General features: G+C 41.5%; 1 protein-coding gene across 1 annotated transcript in view; it reads left to right on the top strand.

Annotated features, from left to right (window-relative positions):
• Positions 1-9,117: 9,117 nt before the first annotated feature.
• SPRED1 (sprouty-related, EVH1 domain containing 1) overlaps positions 9,118-20,010 on the top strand; it is a 109,406-nt gene continuing 98,513 nt past the window's right edge. The window contains exon 1 of the mRNA XM_006831788.1: positions 9,118-9,809. Within this exon, the coding sequence (XP_006831851.1) occupies positions 9,781-9,809 (29 nt within the window). The 5' untranslated portion in view covers positions 9,118-9,780. The remainder of the gene's footprint in view (positions 9,810-20,010) is intronic.

Genomic DNA, 20,010 nt, shown 5'->3' with positions numbered 1-20,010 from the left:
TAGAACCAGGCAGTGCTTCATTCTGCATATGGTCACTATGAGTTGGAACTGACTTGAAGGTACCTACCAAGCACATGACCTTAGAAATTATTTGTGGTGAATATGTAACTCCTGAATAATTGTTTCAATGGGATATATAACCTTCAAATAACCAGCAAGCCAAAGTCATTTGGGTAAGTGATGGTAAGGCAGGAATGCTTTATTTAGTAGTGTGGGGCTTGGTAAGCATCCTCCCTGCTAAGATTACACTGAAAATAGAGGAAATCGCAGACTGCTCATTTCCCTTGCACTCGTTGTAATCTTGTGGAAACTTCCTGTAAAAGGCAGTTATAGCATTAAAAGTAAACTGGTTTCACACTCACCGGATACTACCAGACCAACAATTGCAGTCCTTTGGGAGAAAAATAAAACAGCATACTTACCCTTTATACTTTGTATTAGTTTGGAAGAACACGGAAAACCTTAGTGATGCCTCATGCCAGAGGCAAGGAAACTATTTGGAAACATGGTTACCATTTAGTAATTCCACTGAGAGGCAGAGCTCATTAGCCAAGAGACTGGTTACACTAAAAGAAAAAAAAAAAAATCATTCATTAAACAAAGTACAGCATGAAAATTGAGTCCCCTTTGATCTAGGCACTTATTAACTACAGCTTCAAAATACAAGACTTTAATAACATCTGCTAAAGTGGGGATGCTAAGTATAATTTTAGAAATGGAAATGTGCACATGTATTTTATGTACTATTAGAATCTGAAATGTCTATTCTTTTGGCTTGTCATGTTTACACATATCTTCTGAGAACTTACTTTCTAAGGCAATGTGTGTGAAGTGTAGAGATACAGTAGTATTCAAATTGCAACAGGAAGCCAGAGGAGACTCCAGAGTTTCTACCATATTTCAATCAATACAGTCATGTTTCTACATATAGAAAGCTTTAGCATATTACACTTGAAAATTTTCATGATGTAAAACTTCAAAGGATAAACACCAAAAAGAACTCTGCCTTCCACCACTTAAAATTTAGTCAAGGAAACAAACATAAACTCCTAAGATTACTAGTAAAAAAAAAAGAGATAATTGTCAATGTTGTTAAGTGCCATCAAGCTGGTTCCAACTCATAGTGACCCTGTATAGGGTTTCCAAGGAGTGGGTGATGAGTTTGAACCTTATGGTTCAAACTGAACTTGTGGTCTAGGGCTTATCCTATCGTGCCAAATCAATACAAGTATAGAAATGCAAAGGCAAAAAAGATAAAATTTTGAAAAGACAAGTTTGAATTTATAAGTAAGAGCAATTGCTATGGAAGAGCAATCTGGAAAGAAAGAAATCCTTGAATGGGAAAGCTAATGTTATCTGCCAGAGCCCATGTGAGGTCAGGCATCTTTGTTGTCTTTGTGATCCTGGTCTGACATTTACCCAGACTTCAGACCCCACATTTACCTCCTTAACATTAATGATCTCCTAACCGGCAATTATTTGGTAGTTATGCTATTTCTCCTCCATCCTCGGCCCATACTGATGATTATTCATCTATTTTAAAGGACTTGTAGAGGATTTTGTTGTTGTTTTACATTTTTATTATGAAAACTTCAAATATATAAAATAAGAGAGAATATACTCATTATCAGTATATGATAGTTTGTGGTCAGAGGGGTCTTGGCCAGCAGCAGAAAATACCAGAAAGCTGTTTACTTGTGGGTTATTAACTAGGTAAAGATTGTGTGGATCATAACAAACCATGAATAACATTATGATAATGGATATTCCAGAACACTGGATTGTGTTCATGAGAAATCTGTACATAGACCATGAGACAGTCATTTGAACAGAACAAGGGACTACTGACTGATTTAAACCTAGGAAAGGTGTGCATCAAGGTTGCATCCTTTTGCCATACTTATTCAATCTGTATGCTGACTATATGAAGAAGAAAGTGGCATCAAGGTTACAGGAAGAGTCATTAACAACCTGTAATATGCATTTGATACAAGCTTACTTGCTGTAAGCAAAAAATAAACTTACTGATGAAGATTGAAGAGTACAGCCTTGAGTATGGATTGCAATTCAATGTAAAAAAACACAAATCCTCATAACTGGACCAACAAACAACATTAAGAAAATGGAGAAAAGAATGAAGTTGTCAAAAACTTCAACTGGCTTGGATCCACAATCAACACACATGGAAGCAGCAGTCAAGAAATAAAATGACATATTAGGTAAACCTGTTGCAAAAGACCTCTTTAAAGTGTTCAAGAGCAGAGATGTCAGTTTGAGGACTAAGGTATGCCTGACCCAAGCTATGGTATTTTCAATAGCCTCATATGTAAGTGAGAGTTAGACAATGAATAAGAAGACAGAAGAATTGATACATTTGAGTTATGGTGTTGTACAAGAATATTCAAAGTACCAGAAGTACAAACAAATCTGTATTAGACAATGTACAACCAGAATGCTCCTTAGACATGAGGATGGTGAAACTTTGTCTCTCATTCTTTGGACATTTATTATTAGGAGGGATCAGTCCCTAGAAAAGGACATCATGCTTGCACAAGTGGAATGCCAGCAGAAATGAGGAAGACGCCCAACAAGATGGATTGACACTGTGGCAGCAACAATGGACTCAAACATAACAAGTGTGAAGATGGTGGAGGACCAGGCAGTGCTTTGTTATGTTGTACACAGGGTCGCTATGAGCTGGAACCAACTGGACGGCACCTAGCAACAATAATAAACAATCAATCTTATTTCATTTATTCTCCCAACTACTCACCCGACTGGATTATTGTTAGGGTTGAATCGTGTTTTCTCAAATGTGTGTTGGAATCCTATACCTGTGGATGCAATTCTGTTTAGAAATATTTTTTCTTTGCTATGTTAACTAGATCATAGTACTATAAGGTGTGTCATAAACATAATCACGTATGTGTTATAAAAAACAGATTAGATATAGCATATACACACAGTGGAAGCTAGATGCCATTGAGGATCACCAGAACCAAGGGATACCTGGGGCTACCAACAAGGCAGAAATAGACAAGGTTGTAACTGATTGGGCGAGTTGCCTTCAGAAATGGGAGAAAATAAAGTTTGTTCTTTAAAGTCACCTGGGGAGTGATTGGATGGTTCTGTATGATAAACACTGGACTGTGAAACACAAAGTTGGCAGTTTGAGCCCACCAGCTGCTGCTCCTCAGGAGAAAGGTGAGGCTTTCTGCTCCCACATAGATACACAGCCTCGAAAACTCTATAAAGGGTTACCGTGAGTTGGAACCAACTCGAATGCACTTCACAACAACACAATGTCACCTGCTATACCAGTAGTATCAAGATAATCACTTTGATGTAAATATCAGATATTATGTAATTTTATCTGTAAATAAAGTTGTATGTAGCCTCAAAAACTTAGAATAAAAAACCAGTAATATTTTAAAAAGGTAATATATTTGGTCCTCTGTATCTGTGAGTTCGGTACACAACTTCAACCAACTGCAGATTCAATTAATCTCAGATTGGAAAATATTCCAAGGTAAAATGTTCCAATTAAATGGTCAAAGCAATCCCTCAAATGTGAGGAGGAACTAAAGTAAAGTGCTATTTGCATAGCATTTATAAACATTGCATTAGGTATAAACACTTTGCTGTTGTTAAGTGCCTTTGAGCCGCTTCTGACCCACGGCAACCATGTACAGGGTTACTGAGGAGTGACTGGTGAGCTTGAATTGCCTTGAAGATCAAACGAATTTTGTAGTCCAGTGCATTAAACCAGAGTGCCACAGTAGGACTCCAATATTTTAGAAATGATATAAAGTATACATCATAGGTTATATGACTATACTATTGCTATTAGGTGCTATTAAGTTGGTTCCAACAAACGGTGATCCTGTGCACAAAGAAACACTGAACAGTCCTGAACCATCCTCACAACTTTTGTTACATTTGAGCCCATGATTGTTGCCACTGTATCAATCCCTCCTATTGGAGTCTTCCTCTTTTTTTGTCTACCCTCCACTTTTCCAAGAATGATTGATGTTCCTCTCCAGGGACTGGTTCCTCCTGATAATACATCTGAAGTACAAGAGATGAAGTCTCATCATCCTCATGTCTGGCTACACTTCTTCCAACACACATTTGTTTGTTATCTGGCAGGCCCTGTACTTGGAATAGTCTTCTTCAACACCACAGTTCAATTACAACGATTCTTCTACTATCTTCCTTATTCATTGTCCAACTTTCACATGCCTATGAGGTCATTGAAAATACCAGTTTAAGTCAGATGCACTTTAGTTCTCAAATCTTTGCTCCTGAACACTTTAAAGAGTGTTGTGCAGCAGATTTGCCTAATGCAATACATCATTTGATTTCTTGACTGCTGCATCCATCAGTGTTGATTATGGATCCAAGCAAAATGGAAAATTTGACAACTTCAGTCTTTTCTTAATTTATCATGATGTTATTTTTTGGTCCACTTGTGAGAATTTTTGCTTTCTTTACATTGAAGTGCAATTCATACTGACGACTGTAGTCTTTGATCTAAATAAACCATTTTAAGTAAGTTATTGAACATCTAAGGATGTTGGTGTCTGCTGGGGTCCAGGAATCAATTCCCAGTGGATACTAAGGGATGACTATAATTCTTTAATTCTTTTCATTTAATATCATCAAATCTCTAGTCTGTGTTCAGTTTTGCCAATTGTTGTTAAGTTTTACAATATTTTAAAAAATCAGGAACCAAATATTTGATTGTTATGTTTTTTTGTCTCTCTTAAGGCCCAATTGAGGCCTCTTGGGTAGCTGCTAATAGGAAATCTGTTTCAGAGAAAACTCTGGCCTCTGCCCAGACTAACGCAATTAAAAAAAAAAAAAAAAAATTAAGGTCTTCAGCAACTGTATAAAAGGAGTTGTTGTTGTTGTTGTTGTTAAGTGCCATCGAGTCGGGTCCGACCCATAGCGACCCTGTACAGGGTTTCCGAGGGTGTAAATCCTTACGGGAGTAGAAAGCCTCATCTTTCTCCCGCAGAGCAGCTGGTAGTTTCGAACCGCTGACCTTAAGGTTCGCAGCCCGATTCGTAACCACTACGCTACCAGAGCTCCTTGTATAAAAGGAGAGAATCACGAAAACACTCATTGAAAAAAAGGAGGGGTGGGGCACAAAATTGTGCTGAAAATGGAGTGGAAACACCAAAGATAGTGAACGGTTTAGTGACAGTGGCTTGGCCATGGGATTGGGGAACAATCTGAGAAGCATTAATCAGGCTGTTGATTTCAGTTTGTCCCTTTAAGTAAGTAATGTGTGTGAAAATGGTCAGCAGAGTACCTGGTACACAATACTCAAAGTACTTTTCATATCTTCTCCAAAAGTCTCTATAAAAACAATTCTGCACTAAAAGAACCTCAAACAAATGCAAATCTGCCTCAAAAGAGAAGGAAGCCTTTGCAAGTGACCAAGTTTTCCTGGTACTTGTTAGCTCTGTTGAGTCAGGCCCTGACTGCTCATGATGACCCACTGTACAATGGGATTGGATCCATAGGGTTTTCATTGGCTGATTTTCAGAAGCTGACTGCCAGGCCTTTCTTCTTCATCTGTCTTAGTCTGGAAGCTTTGCTGAAACCTGGAACATCAAGGCAGCATGCAAGTCTCCACTGACAAATGAATTGTGGCTGAGGTTGAGGTACATTAGCCAGGAATGGACACAAGTGTCTACATGAAAGATGAAAATCCTATCCCTGACCCACCACTGCTCTTTCCTTATACTTTATCATAATAACTGACAGTTCATATTAATGGCCACTAGGTCGGTTTGAATTGCAAGGTTGGCGGTTCAAATCTACCAGTCGCTCCTTGGAAACCCTATATAGGGCCACTATGAGTCGGAAAGGACTCAACAGCATTTAACAACAATGGGCCAGGACAAGTGTCTAGCAATGGCTTGACACACTGGAGACACCTGACAGTTATATTTTGAATGAATGAACAAGGACAGCAAATATCCTTTACAGACAGAGACTGTTGAATATTCGGAACAATGGCCACTACCTTGCTATACACTTTATTTCTTTATTTTACAAAATAATAATCTGTATGAAGTGCTGAATGAATACTATGGTGGCTGTGTGCCATTGGGCCAGTTCCAACTCAGCGACCCTGTATAGGGTTTCCAAGGCTGTGTATCTTTAAAGGAACAGAAAGCCTCATCTTCCTCCCTTGAACGGACTGGTGGATTCAAACTGCTGACTTTCCAGTTAGCAACCCAACACGTAACCCACTACATTACTAGGACTCCTTTGTTGTTGTTAACTGCTGTCAAGTCGGTTCTGACTCATAGTACCCTGTATAGGGTTTTTGAGGAGCAGTTGGTGAGTTTGACCCACCAACCTTGCAGTTCAAACTGACCTTGAAGTTGAGTTGCTTATCCTACACCAGAACTGGATACTGTATCTTCATTAATTACAAAACTATGAATTAGGTATTATCTCTGCTTTACATTGGCAGAGTTTAAGTACCTTCCATGGGAGCACACACAGAGTAACTGATGGGACTTGATTCAAATCCAAGTAACTAAAGCTGCTAGAGGTAATTTCTGGAAGAAATAAGAGGCCAATAAGCATGCCCAGTTATAGGATCTCTGTAGGACAAAGTTCAAAACTGCAGGGTCTAAGGTATCACATCTGACTAACAGACTCCCTCACCTCTTCCTGCCATCAATTTCATCTTTTCTTCCATTTGAGAAAGGACAGTGCTGCTGCAGAGACAAGAAGCAATCCAAATGTTACATAAAGAAGGCTCAGAAATCCACGAATGTCTTTTAGGGCAGACAGAATCAGTCATTGCAAAAAATTCATTCACTCATCAAATACTCATCATGATAAGTGGAGAAAATATTGAAGTTGTCAAGGATTTCATTTTCATGGATCTATAATCAATGCCCATGGAAGCAACAGTCAGGAAACCAAACGATGTTTCCCACTGGGCAAATCAACTGCAAAAGACTTCTTTAAAGTGTTAAAGAACAAAGATGTTATTTTGAAGACTAAGGTGCACCTGACTTAAGCCCTGGCATTTTTAATTGCCTCATAGGCATGCAAACGAATGCATGAAGAATGGGTGCTTTTGAATTATGGTGATGACAAAGAATATTAAACATACCATGGGCTGCCAAAAGAAGGAACCAATCAATCTGTGTTGGAAAAAGTGCAGTTATAATACACAGAAGAGAGGATGGGGAGATTTTGTCTCACATACATTGGACATGTTATCAGGAGGCACTAGTCCCTGGAGGACATAATGCTTGGTAGAGTGTCAGCAACAAAGGAGAAAGACCCTCAGCGAGATGGATTGACACAGTGGAGGATGGTCTAAAGATGTCACAGGAGTGGGTGGTGTTGCCCTCTCTGTTAAGGGTCACTGTCAGTTGGAACTAACTCCACAGCACCTAACAACATATGCAAAACAGGCTACTGTATTTTCTTATCTAGATGACAGCATTCCTGAAACTTCCAGAAAAGGATGACAGAAAAGGAATTCTGTCTTTTAAAAAAGGTTCTTCTACTTTCCTTAGTCTCTTGAATTGTTCTACCCTCCACAAGGTGGTGGAAGGGAAAGAACCCTTCATTTTTAGGAAGCACAAACCAGGGAATGATGAGAAAAGCATTGCACACGGAGAAAAACTGATTCCTTGGGAGATGCGTCAGAAACTAGGGAGCGTTTGGGATTCAGTCCCCCAGGCCGAATCATATAGGATAAGCTTTCTAGGAGAGGAGGAATCAGGGAATTTGAAGAGTCAGGAGCTTCTGAGTCCTCTAGTCCCGCAGAGCCTGGACTCCAGTCTACAACCTCAGCAGGTTTCTATGCAAAAATCTTTTGAGAAAAATGCATACATTGCCCTCTTAACATTGCAAACGTGACAGATGCCAATTCAATAATCGTTCAGCTTCAGTTCAAGGCAGTTCGTGCCACAGAGGCATCTCCTGCGCTATAGTTATGCAATCTCACTCACAGCAGGAGTTATTTCCTGTGCTTCTGGCTGCGCCAGATTCATGTAACCCGCCTACCCTGGGCTTCAATGGAAGTAGTTCTCCATTAACAACAACCGCTTCAGCTTTTGGAGCTGAATGCCCAGCACAGCGAATACCCCTTGCGCAGTAAGAATCTGAGGAACGAGATATTAAAACTAACACACACACACACACACACACACACACATCTTTTTGCATGCAGCTAGAGGACTGCAGCAATGCAAGCAGAGGGACAGCAGGCAGAGCTCTCTTTGCAGTCCCTCCCTCTAACCCCACCAACTAAATATGAACTCAAGCCAGTTTCATTCTTTGCTCTGCAAGGAAACACACACACACACACACACACACATACATACACCGCAGAACAGAGTGGCCCTCAAATTTCTTCTTTACGCTCACTTTCTAGTCTCTTCGTTCAAACGACCCAATAATTCCAAACCGAGTAAATAACGGGGAGTAGCGCGCCGCAACAATGCAGGCTCCCAAGCAGCTCCCCTTGCAGCTCACACCCCCGCCCCCTTTCGCAACGTGCCAAGATTTGGAGCGCCCGCATGCACACGAGCACAAGCGATCGCATATCCCTCCGCCTCCCTCCTCCTTTCCCCGCTCAAGTGGCTCGACAACGATTTGGGAAACGAAGGGAGGAGGGAACTACTTTCCTGAAACTTGCTATGCTGCACACGACTTCTAGTTGCAGTGATTCGCCTGGAGGCCGCAGCTTTTAGCCCTGTTTCCAACACACTCTTACAACCTGAGCACCTAGCTTGGCAACCCCACCCTCTGCCTGCTCTGACCAGAGGGGGAAGCAGACGGCCGGGAGAAGTCGCGAGGGACTACTTCGCCTCCTTCTCCCGCGGGCGCCCCCCGCTCGGGCAGCGGTGGCGGCGGAAGGAGCGGGCGGCGTGAGCGCTTCCGCCGCCCCCGTCGCGGCTCCCCTCTCGCGGGCGTGAGGAGCTGGCCCGCGGAGCTGCTGGTGGGTACCAGCTGGCGGGGAACCTGCGGTCGATCTCCTAGCTGCATCTCGGGAGCTGGCCCCCGGGGCCCACCCGTTCTTCTTCTTCTCGGCCCGAGAGGGGGCAATCGGCTCGCCTTTCCCCCGCCCCCCTTCAGGAGGAGTCCCAGCTGGAGCGTGTCTGGAGGAATCCACCGCCGCCGCGGGTACCCTCGGCCAGTTCTAGTCGTTCCTGAGAGCCAGTCGCCGCCGGGGACTGAGCAGGCAGCCGGCGGCCAAGCGGGAGATGGTGGGCTGGGCTCCGGCTGGACCGCGCCGCCGCCGCCGCCCGGAGCCTTGGCTGGGCACCCCCCCGCCGGCCCCCACCGAGCGGAGCTCTGCTTCCTCCTCGCCGCATCCCTGAGGGAAGCGCCGCCTCTGCTCCCGGGTTCTCCGCCCGCCCGCCCGCTCCTTCCTGGCCGGAGCCCGCCGCGCTCCACCCCAGTGCACGGAGAGGCTCTCCAGTTCGCCTCTACAGCTCCCCTACCTTTTTTCTTTTACACCCACCCGCCCCGTCCTCTCGGATCCCTTGACTAGGGGAAGAGGCTGGGGTCGCCACGGCGGAGGTTGCTGCCGCCACCCCCCTGCGGGGGTGGCCGGGGTTCCCGGCTGGGGGGGCACCGTTCCGGGTGAGGCGTCCACCATGGTGAGGCCCCTGAGCCGCTGCCCCTGCGCCCCCCCGGCCGTCGCTGCCTCCTGTCCCTCGGTGCTGCCACTGCTCCTCCGTCTGCTGTTCCTCCTCCATCTCCAGATCGGATCGCGGTGAGGGAAAGATGAGCGAGGAGACGGCGACTTCTGACGAGTAAGCACCTCATTGATCTTGATGACGCCCCCTCCCCCCAGGCCCCTCAGAGACTTGAGTGTGAGGACGCTTGCCGCTCCCCCCGCCCCCCGGAAGTTGGGTGCCTCTGGTTCAGGAGAGAACATTTGATTTCTTAAGCCGTTTTATTTCATGGCAGTACCCCCCCCCCCCATTCTTCAGGGTAGTTGCTTTCATCTGGGGAGTGTCGGGGTGGGCTCCACTTGTCCGCCTCTGGGGTGGAGAACTGTGGACGGATGGAGGGAGGCGGGAAGCTGTGACTACGTTGCTAGGCAAGACCCTGGCCTATCTTTTTGCACTTCAGCCGCGCAGTCTGCACACCTGGATTATTCACCCTGCTTCCTTTATAACTATTTCACTTGGTAACCAGCGTGTGGGAGCACCTCCTGCAGCAAACTGCTCTTGAATCTGAATTCGATGAGTCAGTGACTCTTAAATACCAATTAAGCCTCCCCTCCCCCCAGTTTTTAAACTTATGACCTGTAAGATATTTTTTTTATTTTGAAGGGGTGGGTGCTAGTGAAGCCTTTCTAGAACTTAATAAGATAGAGGACACATGATGTGTGGGCTCTTGGTTTGTCCACCTTGGCCGCATTGGGTATGTCTGCCTCGGGAACGAACAAGTCTCAATGTAAGTTTCCGAATGTAAGTAACTTCGGCTGTATGAAAACGGACCATTTCTGTTGACTTAACAGTGTTTACATTGCTAAGCATGTGGATGACTTCATTCATTAACTTCGAGGATCCTGGTGTGAAGTTTGTGCTTAATTAGGCCCTCCTTAGGTTTTCCGAATGAAATACTTTGCTTTTAATTTTTCTTGTTCTTTTATATGTTTATATAGCTTTAACTTAACCGCTACCCGTTGGCACAGTGGTACGATCACGATCTTCTTTTTGAGACCGGATTGGATACTGTGCAGAATAGTAGCCTGCCGTTTTCTTGTTATTAAGTTCAAGTTTTGTTTGTCTGTGGAGGGTCGGAAAGGGTTAAGAGGAGTTAAGGACTAGTCCTCAGGATGTAGTCTTCTAAATAAAGCGCATTCCTCAAGTCAGACCTTTTTGAACGAACTTTAAAGTCCAAAGCCGAGGCCTGTGTAACGTAAAATAGCCTGAGAAACACCCAGCAGCGCCCCCCCTCCCCCCCGCACTCGCTTGCGAAGAGCGGGTGTAGCCGAAGGTGGATTGCTGCAGTGTCAGTGCAGGCTGGAAGCAGAAGTGGCCGCCATGTTCTCGCTCTTTTTGTGAATCGCCCTCATTTGCATAGCTCACTCTTCATTCATAAAAAAATAATTAAACATCCATCACCTTGGACATCGTGAAAGGATTTCCTAAGAAAAAAATATCCGAAGCTTGGCTGCCCGCTGCAGATCTTTGAGATAGGAACTAAAGAGAATTAGAAGTTTTAGGTTAAATTGAAAAACATACGCACACACCAACAAGTACCCTTGTTCTCAGAATGTTGACACAGTTATGTGGGAAATATCAGTTCGGGGAGGTGCTGGGATCACGTGATTGGCTCCATTCATAAAATACCTGGCTGTCCATTCACAGTGCAGTACACTGTCTCACTGCCTTCGGCAGATTAGACCTACTTTTAGGGCGATCGAGCAGTTGATCTCAGCTAACTCTGAGTTAGGAGAAAAACTGCTAAAACTGATGAAGGGAATGACGGTAATTTTTATTGGTATCTACTTTCAGGCAAGTAGCTTGAATCAGAATGTCAAATTGTATTTTAGAGATGAGAAAAAGACTTACCAGTTTTTTGTGTTTTTTTTTAAAGTAAAATATTTAATACTTCTTGTGGCTGCAGCTTATAGACTAGCAAATGTTTAATGTAAATTGACAGTCATGTCAAATATTTTGTTTCTAAATTGGCCTTTTTAGAAAAATCCTTATCATGGACAAATTTAAAGTGCAGGTTTTTGTTTAGTGGTAACAACAACAGCATCAGTGGATGGTACAGATTTACACTTAAAAAAGTCAATATATTCCCAGTGATTTAATTCCAGAGATGCTGACATTTGAAACACCGAATGGTAATTTTTACTGGGACAAGTTTTTAATCCTAAATGTAATTTAGTGTAGGCCAACTTGAAAGTACCTCACTCAGACATTTAAATTTTTTTTTTTATTTACCCTACTTGATTAATATTCCCTTGGAGCTTTGTTATCATATTAGTTTTGTTTGGACAGCAATAACAAGGAATAAATGTACTTTAGCACATATTTCCATGTAAGATTTTAACTATTCATGGGGAAAAAATATTGGAGTTTTTACTTGTTTTATAGTTTTGCTACAGCCAACATGATGTGTGCATTAACTTAATGACAAAGCATGACCTTTCTTGGGGTTGTAGCTTTTGTTCACATAGTTTATATATTTCATCATTAATCTATAAACTAATGCTTTGAAATGGCAATCATTTATTTATAATCCTATACATTATGAAGAAAGAGAAGAAATATATGTATTATTGCAGAAGCTTTTAAGACCTTGGCATAGTTGAAAACTGTCCTGTAATAGAGATTTTTATTTGTCCCTTACATGGTTTTTTGTTTTTTGGTTTTTTTTTTCTTCTCCCTCCACATGTTAGCCACAATCTAAGGGGATTTAATTGCTTCAGAGGCTGTTCTTAACACTCATGAATATTCTTTTTCTTCTGATTTCAGCCTTTTTAAAAAAATTAAAAGCCACCAATTCTTGGAAAACCTTCAGTCTTTTTTAGGTTTGTGATACAATGCAGTCAAAGCCTGTAGACGCCTAATTCTGTACTTGCTGTGTTATTTTAGGGTTAAGGTCTCTGTGTAGAGAGATAGCTAGCTCTTAGAGGTAGATTGTGAGGATAGACTTAATCAAGAAGTAATGGAGGAACTTCTGTGTTTAAGGGCTTGTTGTACTCTGTGACCAAATAAGATGAAACATTATGTTTTAGACTGTTACACATTTGCAATGAAAAAAAATCTTACTTTTCAAAAGATGTTAAGTAATTATACTCTACAGGAAAATGTTGATGTCTGGAGGAGCTAGCCACACATGATTTTTGGCAGACAAGTTTTCATTTCATAGAAATTGTAAAACTCTAGTCATATGTTTATATAGTAGGTAATACCATGCTGTAGTTTATTGACGCCTTCTCAGTACAGAGTTTTAAACATTTAAAAGTATATTATGTAATAGTTGAGGATCAATTTCTTTGTATATGACACTGCATCATTATCAAAATTTGGCTAAACTGAAATAGTAAGCATTTTGTTGGAGAACTGAAATAGTAAGCATTTTGTTTATGTTCTTATTAGTCAGAAACAGTTCTAAGATTTCTAGTTCCAAATTAAGATTATGTTAGTCTTTAGAATTAAAGAGAATTAGGTCATTTGTGGCAATAGACTTGGTATGGTATTGTTCCATTAAAAAAAAAAAAAGGTCTTTGTGATTTTATTATTTAATGACGAATAAGCAGTGGAGTCCTGGTGTGGTGCTGTAGGATAAGCATTTGGACTGATAACCACAAGGTTGGTGGTTCAAACCACCAGCTTCTCCTTGGAAATTTACACAGGGTCACTATGCGTCGTAATTGACTTGACAACTTATAATAACAACAACAAAACAATGCATCCAATAATAGGTTATTCTGAGTATGTGTAAATATACTCATAAGTAAGGGTCTTCAGCGTGTTTGTGGAAAAAATGAGATTAAGAGATAATGGAAATTTTTAATAAAACTTTTTTAATCCTCCTATCTATTTTTACATATACCGCCATACTTAGTATATACGTGTACGTATATAAATGCCTATAATTTTAAAACGTTCTAGAAAGTGTAAGTGTTGAAGATCAGTCATATTAAGCCAACTAATGCTTATTTACATGGATATAGTTTATATATAAAATGAACATTTCCTTAGAATGTAATTAATCTGTAAATCTGAGATAAATGCACGGTTACCTGCTCCAGACTCATTTCCTTCAGCTTCCCTGTTAAAAGCTTTATAATCTTGCATTATATTTTCTTAAAACCAATATGCTATCATACCTAGAGTCACCCATATCCCCAAAATTGGATTCTTGTTAATCTATCATTTCTCACCCAAAGATCTCTTTATTTCTACTATACTTTTCTTCTCCCACTATAGCTTTCCCTTTATATATCAACTCTGAATTTTGTGCATATTTATATTGCTGTTTTATTCATACAATACTGTGATTGGTGGCCTAGTAGCACAGTGAGTAAAGCACTTAGCTGCTAGCCACAAGGCCAGTGATTGGAACACCAGCTGTTCTGCAGGAGAAAGGTGGCATTCTGCTTCCAGAAAGCTTTAGTCTTGGGAATCCTATGGGGGCCATTTTCCTTTGCCCCATATGGTTGCTGGGAGTCAGAATGGTCTTGATGGCAGTGGGTTTGGTTTTTATATTCCTACTACATAATTCCTCACATTTGTATTCATCACAGTGCTTGTCAGTAGATGCTCAATATATGTGGTTGAATTAATGGACTCATAGTGCCTCAGATTGTGTTTCCTGTGAATTTTTGGTTTGAGATAATTAGCTGTACTAGGAAAATAGGTTGACAAAGAGTATGGGAAAAGTAAATGATTAAATTGCCTTTTAAGAAAGCTTACTTTAATTTAGGAAAAGGGCAAGATGAAAAATAACTTGGAATAGACTCAGATGCTTGTTGGAATACTTTAATGTGTTTCTGACACCTCTTTGAGCTGTGTGGTGTATCTGAAGATCCATGTCATCAACAGGGAAGTAGATAAACTCAAAATTAATGAGTTTATATCTCTGGCAATTTATTAATTTCAGGTTATTCTATCTCCCCTTCTCTGCCTGTCCTCCATCCCCCCAACCCCACCCTCTCTCACTCACTCACTCACACACTCACAGTTCCTCCATAGTGTTAACTGTTGGGAACTGACTATAGATGAAGAAATTGATAAGGAAAGAGCGAAAGGCACTGTGTTCTGTAATTTTATGCTGCAGCTGTAGGTGACCAAAGAGTGCCCAATGGAAAAGGGAAACTAGCCTCTTCTGTGTGGTTATTTAACTTGAACTTGCTTTGTCAAATTTGGGGAGAAAGCTAGTATAAGTCTGATTTTCTTCAGCCTTCAGTAAAAGCTCAAACTGCATTAAAAATGCCAATTAAAAACATACAAACCTCCACCTCCCGTGCAGAATAGTTTATTTTAGATAATATGCAAACTTATCTCTAAAGTGAATAATTATGTACCATCTTAGCACTAAGACAACACATCTTAACAATTAATACATGATCAAACCTTTGTTTTCTAGAAAGTTGATGATGAATCATGCTTATTAATTGGATTTTTACCATATAACAAGCACTGAAATAAATGCTTTATGTAAGTATTATGTAATTTATACATTGTTGTTAAGTGTCGTTGTAGTTTCCACTCATAGAGACCCTATATAGGGTTACTGAGGAGTGGCTTGTGAGTTATTTATTCTTGACAGAATGGGTTTATGTTAAAGGTGATGAGTAGTGAGGGTCTTGTTCCTACTTTTTGAATGTGCTGGATGGTAATATCAAATTTAAAAGCAAACAAAAATTCTAAAACTTAGGTGGTTTTTGGTCAAAAGGAATGCTTTAAATGCAGTAATGTAAATAGGAATACAGTGATGATGCAAAGGCCATTTGTACATCATTTGTTTAACTTGTAACATCATTTATGTAATATGGTATAATAAAAAGAGTACTGAGTTTGGAATTGGAAGATGCATTCTTGTACTGTTGCATGCTGTCAAATCAGTTCCGACTCATAGCAACATTGTATAGGGTTTCTGATGAATGGCTGGTAGGTTTGAACTGACGACCTTGCAGTTAGTTTATTCCAGTGCTTATTCTACAATGCCACACCAGGGCCCATTCTTGTCCTGTTGTTAACTGCTATCAACTTGGTTCCGACTCATAGTGATCTTGTATTGCGTTTCCATGGAGCAGATGGTGGATTTGGACTGCTGACCTTGTGATTAGAAGTCCATTGTTTACCCTACAACACCACACCAGGACTCCATTGTCTTGTCCTGTTGTTGTTCAGTGCCATCAAGCCAGTTCTAACTCAGCGATCTGTGTAGGGTTTCCAACAAGTAGCTGGTGGATCTGAACTGCCAACCTTGTGGTTTGAAGTCCAGTGTCGATCCTACAGTGCCATTCTTCTCCTGTGGTGGTATGCCGTGGAGTCAGTTCTGTTCTTAGCGGCCCTGTGCGTCCGATTTCTGAGGCTGTAAATCTTTATGGGAGCAGAAAGCCTCTTCTTTCTCCCTCTGCATGGCTGGTAGTTTCTTACTGCCTACCTTGAGGTTGTCCTGGTGTAGTGCTGTGGGTTAATGCATCAGACTGCAAAGTTGTTTGAACTACAAGGTTGGTAGTTCAAACTCACCAGCTGCTCCTTGTAAACCCTATACAGGGTCACTAAGGGTCAGAATCGATTCTACAGCACTTGACAACAACCATAAACCTTGAGGTTAGCAGCCCGACTTGTAACCATTACGCCACCAGAACTGCATACCCTAACTATTACCGATTTTTATTTTGTGATCCTGAGCCTCTGTGGACTTCAGATTGCGTGTTTGTCAATCAAGGAATTTTAACTAAACATCATTATGGGTCCCTCTTGCTCCTAATGGTATTTGTCCCACAATGCACCAGACTGCAAAGCTGTGGTTCAGGCTCACCACCTGCTCCTTGGAAACCCTATACAGGGTTGCTATGAACCGACTCAACTTCACTTAAAACAACAAATACAGTCATAGATACAATGTAAATCACTAGGCTTACAGAGTCCCTGGATGGTGTAAATGGATAGTATACTCAAGATAGTATAACAAGCATTTGGTTTGTTATCTTTTGTGCCATTGGGTCAGATCTGACTCAGCGATCCTATATAGAGTTTCTTAGGCTGTAAATATTTGTGGGAGCAGAAAGCCTCACCTTTCCCTCATGGAGCAACTGGTGGGCTCAAAGCACTGACCCTCGTGATTCACAGTCCAGTGCTTATCCTAGGAGATACCGCATTTCTTTTTCTATTATAGCTGCATTCCATTTTGAAGTCCAGAACCAAAAACATTACAGATCCATGAGATTAATTTTTTTGTGTATGGCACTCGGAATTATTTGAAACAAAATATCTATTGATGTTTTTTGCTTAAATATAGTTCATTCATTAATATTGAATCCTAGGCCACAGTGATAAATTGCTACAAAGAATTCCTTAAATTGAGAGTGTTTGTGAATGGGGGGAAAATGATATTTTTTTGTAATATTTAACTGAAACTTGCCTATATTCATAATGGTAATAAGCCATGAAAATATTAGAGATACTTGGGTCACAAGTAAAAATCAACATTTCTTTCTTGCAGTAAAGTTGTTATTCAGTTGTTGACAATATCTTGAAGCATCATTAACAACTATCACTACTTTGAAATGATTGCAGTTGATACACTCTGTGGTGCAGTAAATTACTTAGTGTAGCTCTTCTAGCCATCCTCTTTGTAACTCGCACCAAGTGACTGGGCAGGACTATGCAAACAGATGATGTGTGCTTGTGGCACACCTAGGAGATTTTGGATAGCTTGCTCATGTAAATAAAGGTGCTTAGCACCCTCATGGGGGTTGTTCTTGTTAAGTGTCATCGAGTCAGTTACTGCCCATAACAACCTGTATAGGGTTTCCAAGGATCAGCTGATGAGCTTGAACCACTGACCTTGCAGTTCTAACGGCTTTGCAGTCTGGCGCATTAACCCACAGCACCACACCAGGTCACCCTTGTGGGGGTGTTGTTGTTGTGAAGTACTGTGGAGTCGGTTCCGACTCATAGTGACCCTGAACAGGGTTTCCGAGGCTGTAAATCTTTACGGTAGCAGAAAGCCTCATCTTTCTCACACGGAACAGCTGGTAGTTTTGAACTGCCGACCTTGAGGTTAGCAGCCCGATTCGTAACCACTACGCTTCCAGAGCTCCTTAGAACCATGCAAATAATGTATGTGGAACTCTTAATAAGAGGATTAATCAGTTTTGCCATCCCACTTGGCTTAATGAAAATAAAAATCCTCACAAGTATACCAATAAATAATATCATGATAAATGAAGAAAAGATGAAAGTTGTCAAAGATTCATTTTGTTTGGGTCTATAATCAGCACTCATGGAAGTAGCTGTCAGAAAATCAAATGACATATTGCATTAGACAAATTTGCTGCAAAAGACCTCTTTTAAAGTAAGTGTTCAAGAGCAAAGGTACCCATTTGAGGACTAAGGTGCCCCTGACCCACACTTTGATAATTTCATTCACCTCATATGTGTGTGAAAGTTGGACCATGAATAAGGAAGAATGTAGAAGAATTCATGAATTTGAATTATGGTTTTCGAAAAGATTATTAAAAGTATCATGGATTGTCAAAAGAACAAGCTTCTTTTTCTTTTCTTTTTTTTTAAAGTAATTCACTGAACTGCAATTACTTTAATTACTAGGAAGGACACCACTGACTAAATAGGGAGTAGTTTAGGTTTTACTAGGATTTCAAAATGTATATGCTTGTATGTATAAATTACAACCAATCCATAAAGTTGGTTGTAATTGAGGAGGCTGTTTGTTTGTTTGTTTATTTATTTTAAATGTTTTATTGTGAATTATGTGATAGTTTACATGGGAGAACATTAGTTTTACATTCATTCTATCTTATATCCTCTCATTGCCATGGTTACAATCCCCTCCATGCAATCCTTCCCCCGTACCCCCCAGGTCTTCAGCACACAGTCGCTTTCCTCTCTGGGTCTAGAGTCTCCAGCTGCTCCATCGCTCCACGTCATCATCTCTGGCTCCATTTCAGGCATCACTGCTTCTCTGGGTAGGGTCCCGCGCTCTGCTCTTCTCCCTTGATGGTCCTAGGGACCTCCGCTCCTAGACTGAAAAGTCAATCAATCCCCTCCTTGCTATAAAACGTCCACCTTTACATTTCCGGCCCTCACAATCAGTCCTGATAACAGTTATTCACTATTGTATCACAAGAGACCTGTCTGCATTTCATTGCATCAGCCCTGCCTAGTCAGATTGAATACTACTCACTGGAGATTCTACCTTCCTCCAGGCCCTCTGGGTCTAGGTTCCCTCTTGAAAGCTTGTAAGCCAGTCGTTTCTTGCCTTTGTAGCCCCCCGCCAACCCCCACCCCCCCTTTTGGGTAGCCAATGTCCAAGTTGTCCATCCCTGTCTACTCTGTGTGTGGAGGGGGTGGGAATGATTCTTGCTGTAAGGACTTGTTCCCTCTTTTGAGCTACTGCTTCCATAGGTGTAGGACAAGCATCTTTTTTGGAAGAAGTTCAGCCAGAATACTCCTTGGAAGCCAGCATGGCCATCTTTCTGTTTCGTACTTCAAGCATGTTATCAGGAGGAAACAGTCCCCTGGAGAAGAACATCATACTTGGTTTGGCAAAGTGGTGCATCAGCGAAAAAGAATACTTACAACAAGGTGGATTGACACATTGGCAACAGCAGTGGCCTCAAACATAACTGTGAGAGTGGTGCAGGACTGACCAGGCAGTGTTTCATTCTGTTGTGTATCAGGTTGCTATGAGTTAGAACCAACTCGATGATACCTAACAGCAGCAGGCCTAATAAAACAGTCAATCCCAGGGCATGGAGTGGAGGACCACTGTCACCAAGAAGAGATGGGAGCAGAGCTTATCCTTTGGTCCCTGAGCTGAGAATTTCCTAGGCCCAGGTGAGAGAATGCTGTAACACCAGAGCCTAGCTAGTGATAGTGAGGAGCAGCGGATGCAGTATAACCAGGAGACTGGTGCAAGATGACTTAGTGGACTTAACTGTCCATGGAGCAAGAAAGCTTGCTGGTGGAGTGGAGTAGCCCTTGTCGCTTTGTGAGGGAACTAGTAAACCACGTCATCTTGAATGTTGTCTGAGAGTTCTGTGGGGCCATTACAGTGAATTACAAAACTAAGTAGAGAAGTAGAGGGTGCATTGAGAAGAGGAATGGTTGGTGTCAGAACTGTTTGAAAGGTTGAAGAAAGGAGGCATGTCTGACCTCTGCCTCATGGGAATAAATCTTGGGCTTATAGCTTCTGATGGTAATTTCCTCCCTCTCCTCTTAATTAAAGTTAGACAAGGTCAGAGGTCTCCACCACACCATTTTTTGCACTCCCCTTGCTAGATTT

Source organism: Chrysochloris asiatica, unplaced genomic scaffold (assembly GCF_000296735.1).
Source record: "Chrysochloris asiatica unplaced genomic scaffold, ChrAsi1.0 scaffold00004, whole genome shotgun sequence".
Lineage (NCBI taxonomy): Eukaryota > Metazoa > Chordata > Mammalia > Afrosoricida > Chrysochloridae > Chrysochloris > Chrysochloris asiatica.
This window is presented reverse-complemented; position numbering and strand designations above follow the sequence as displayed.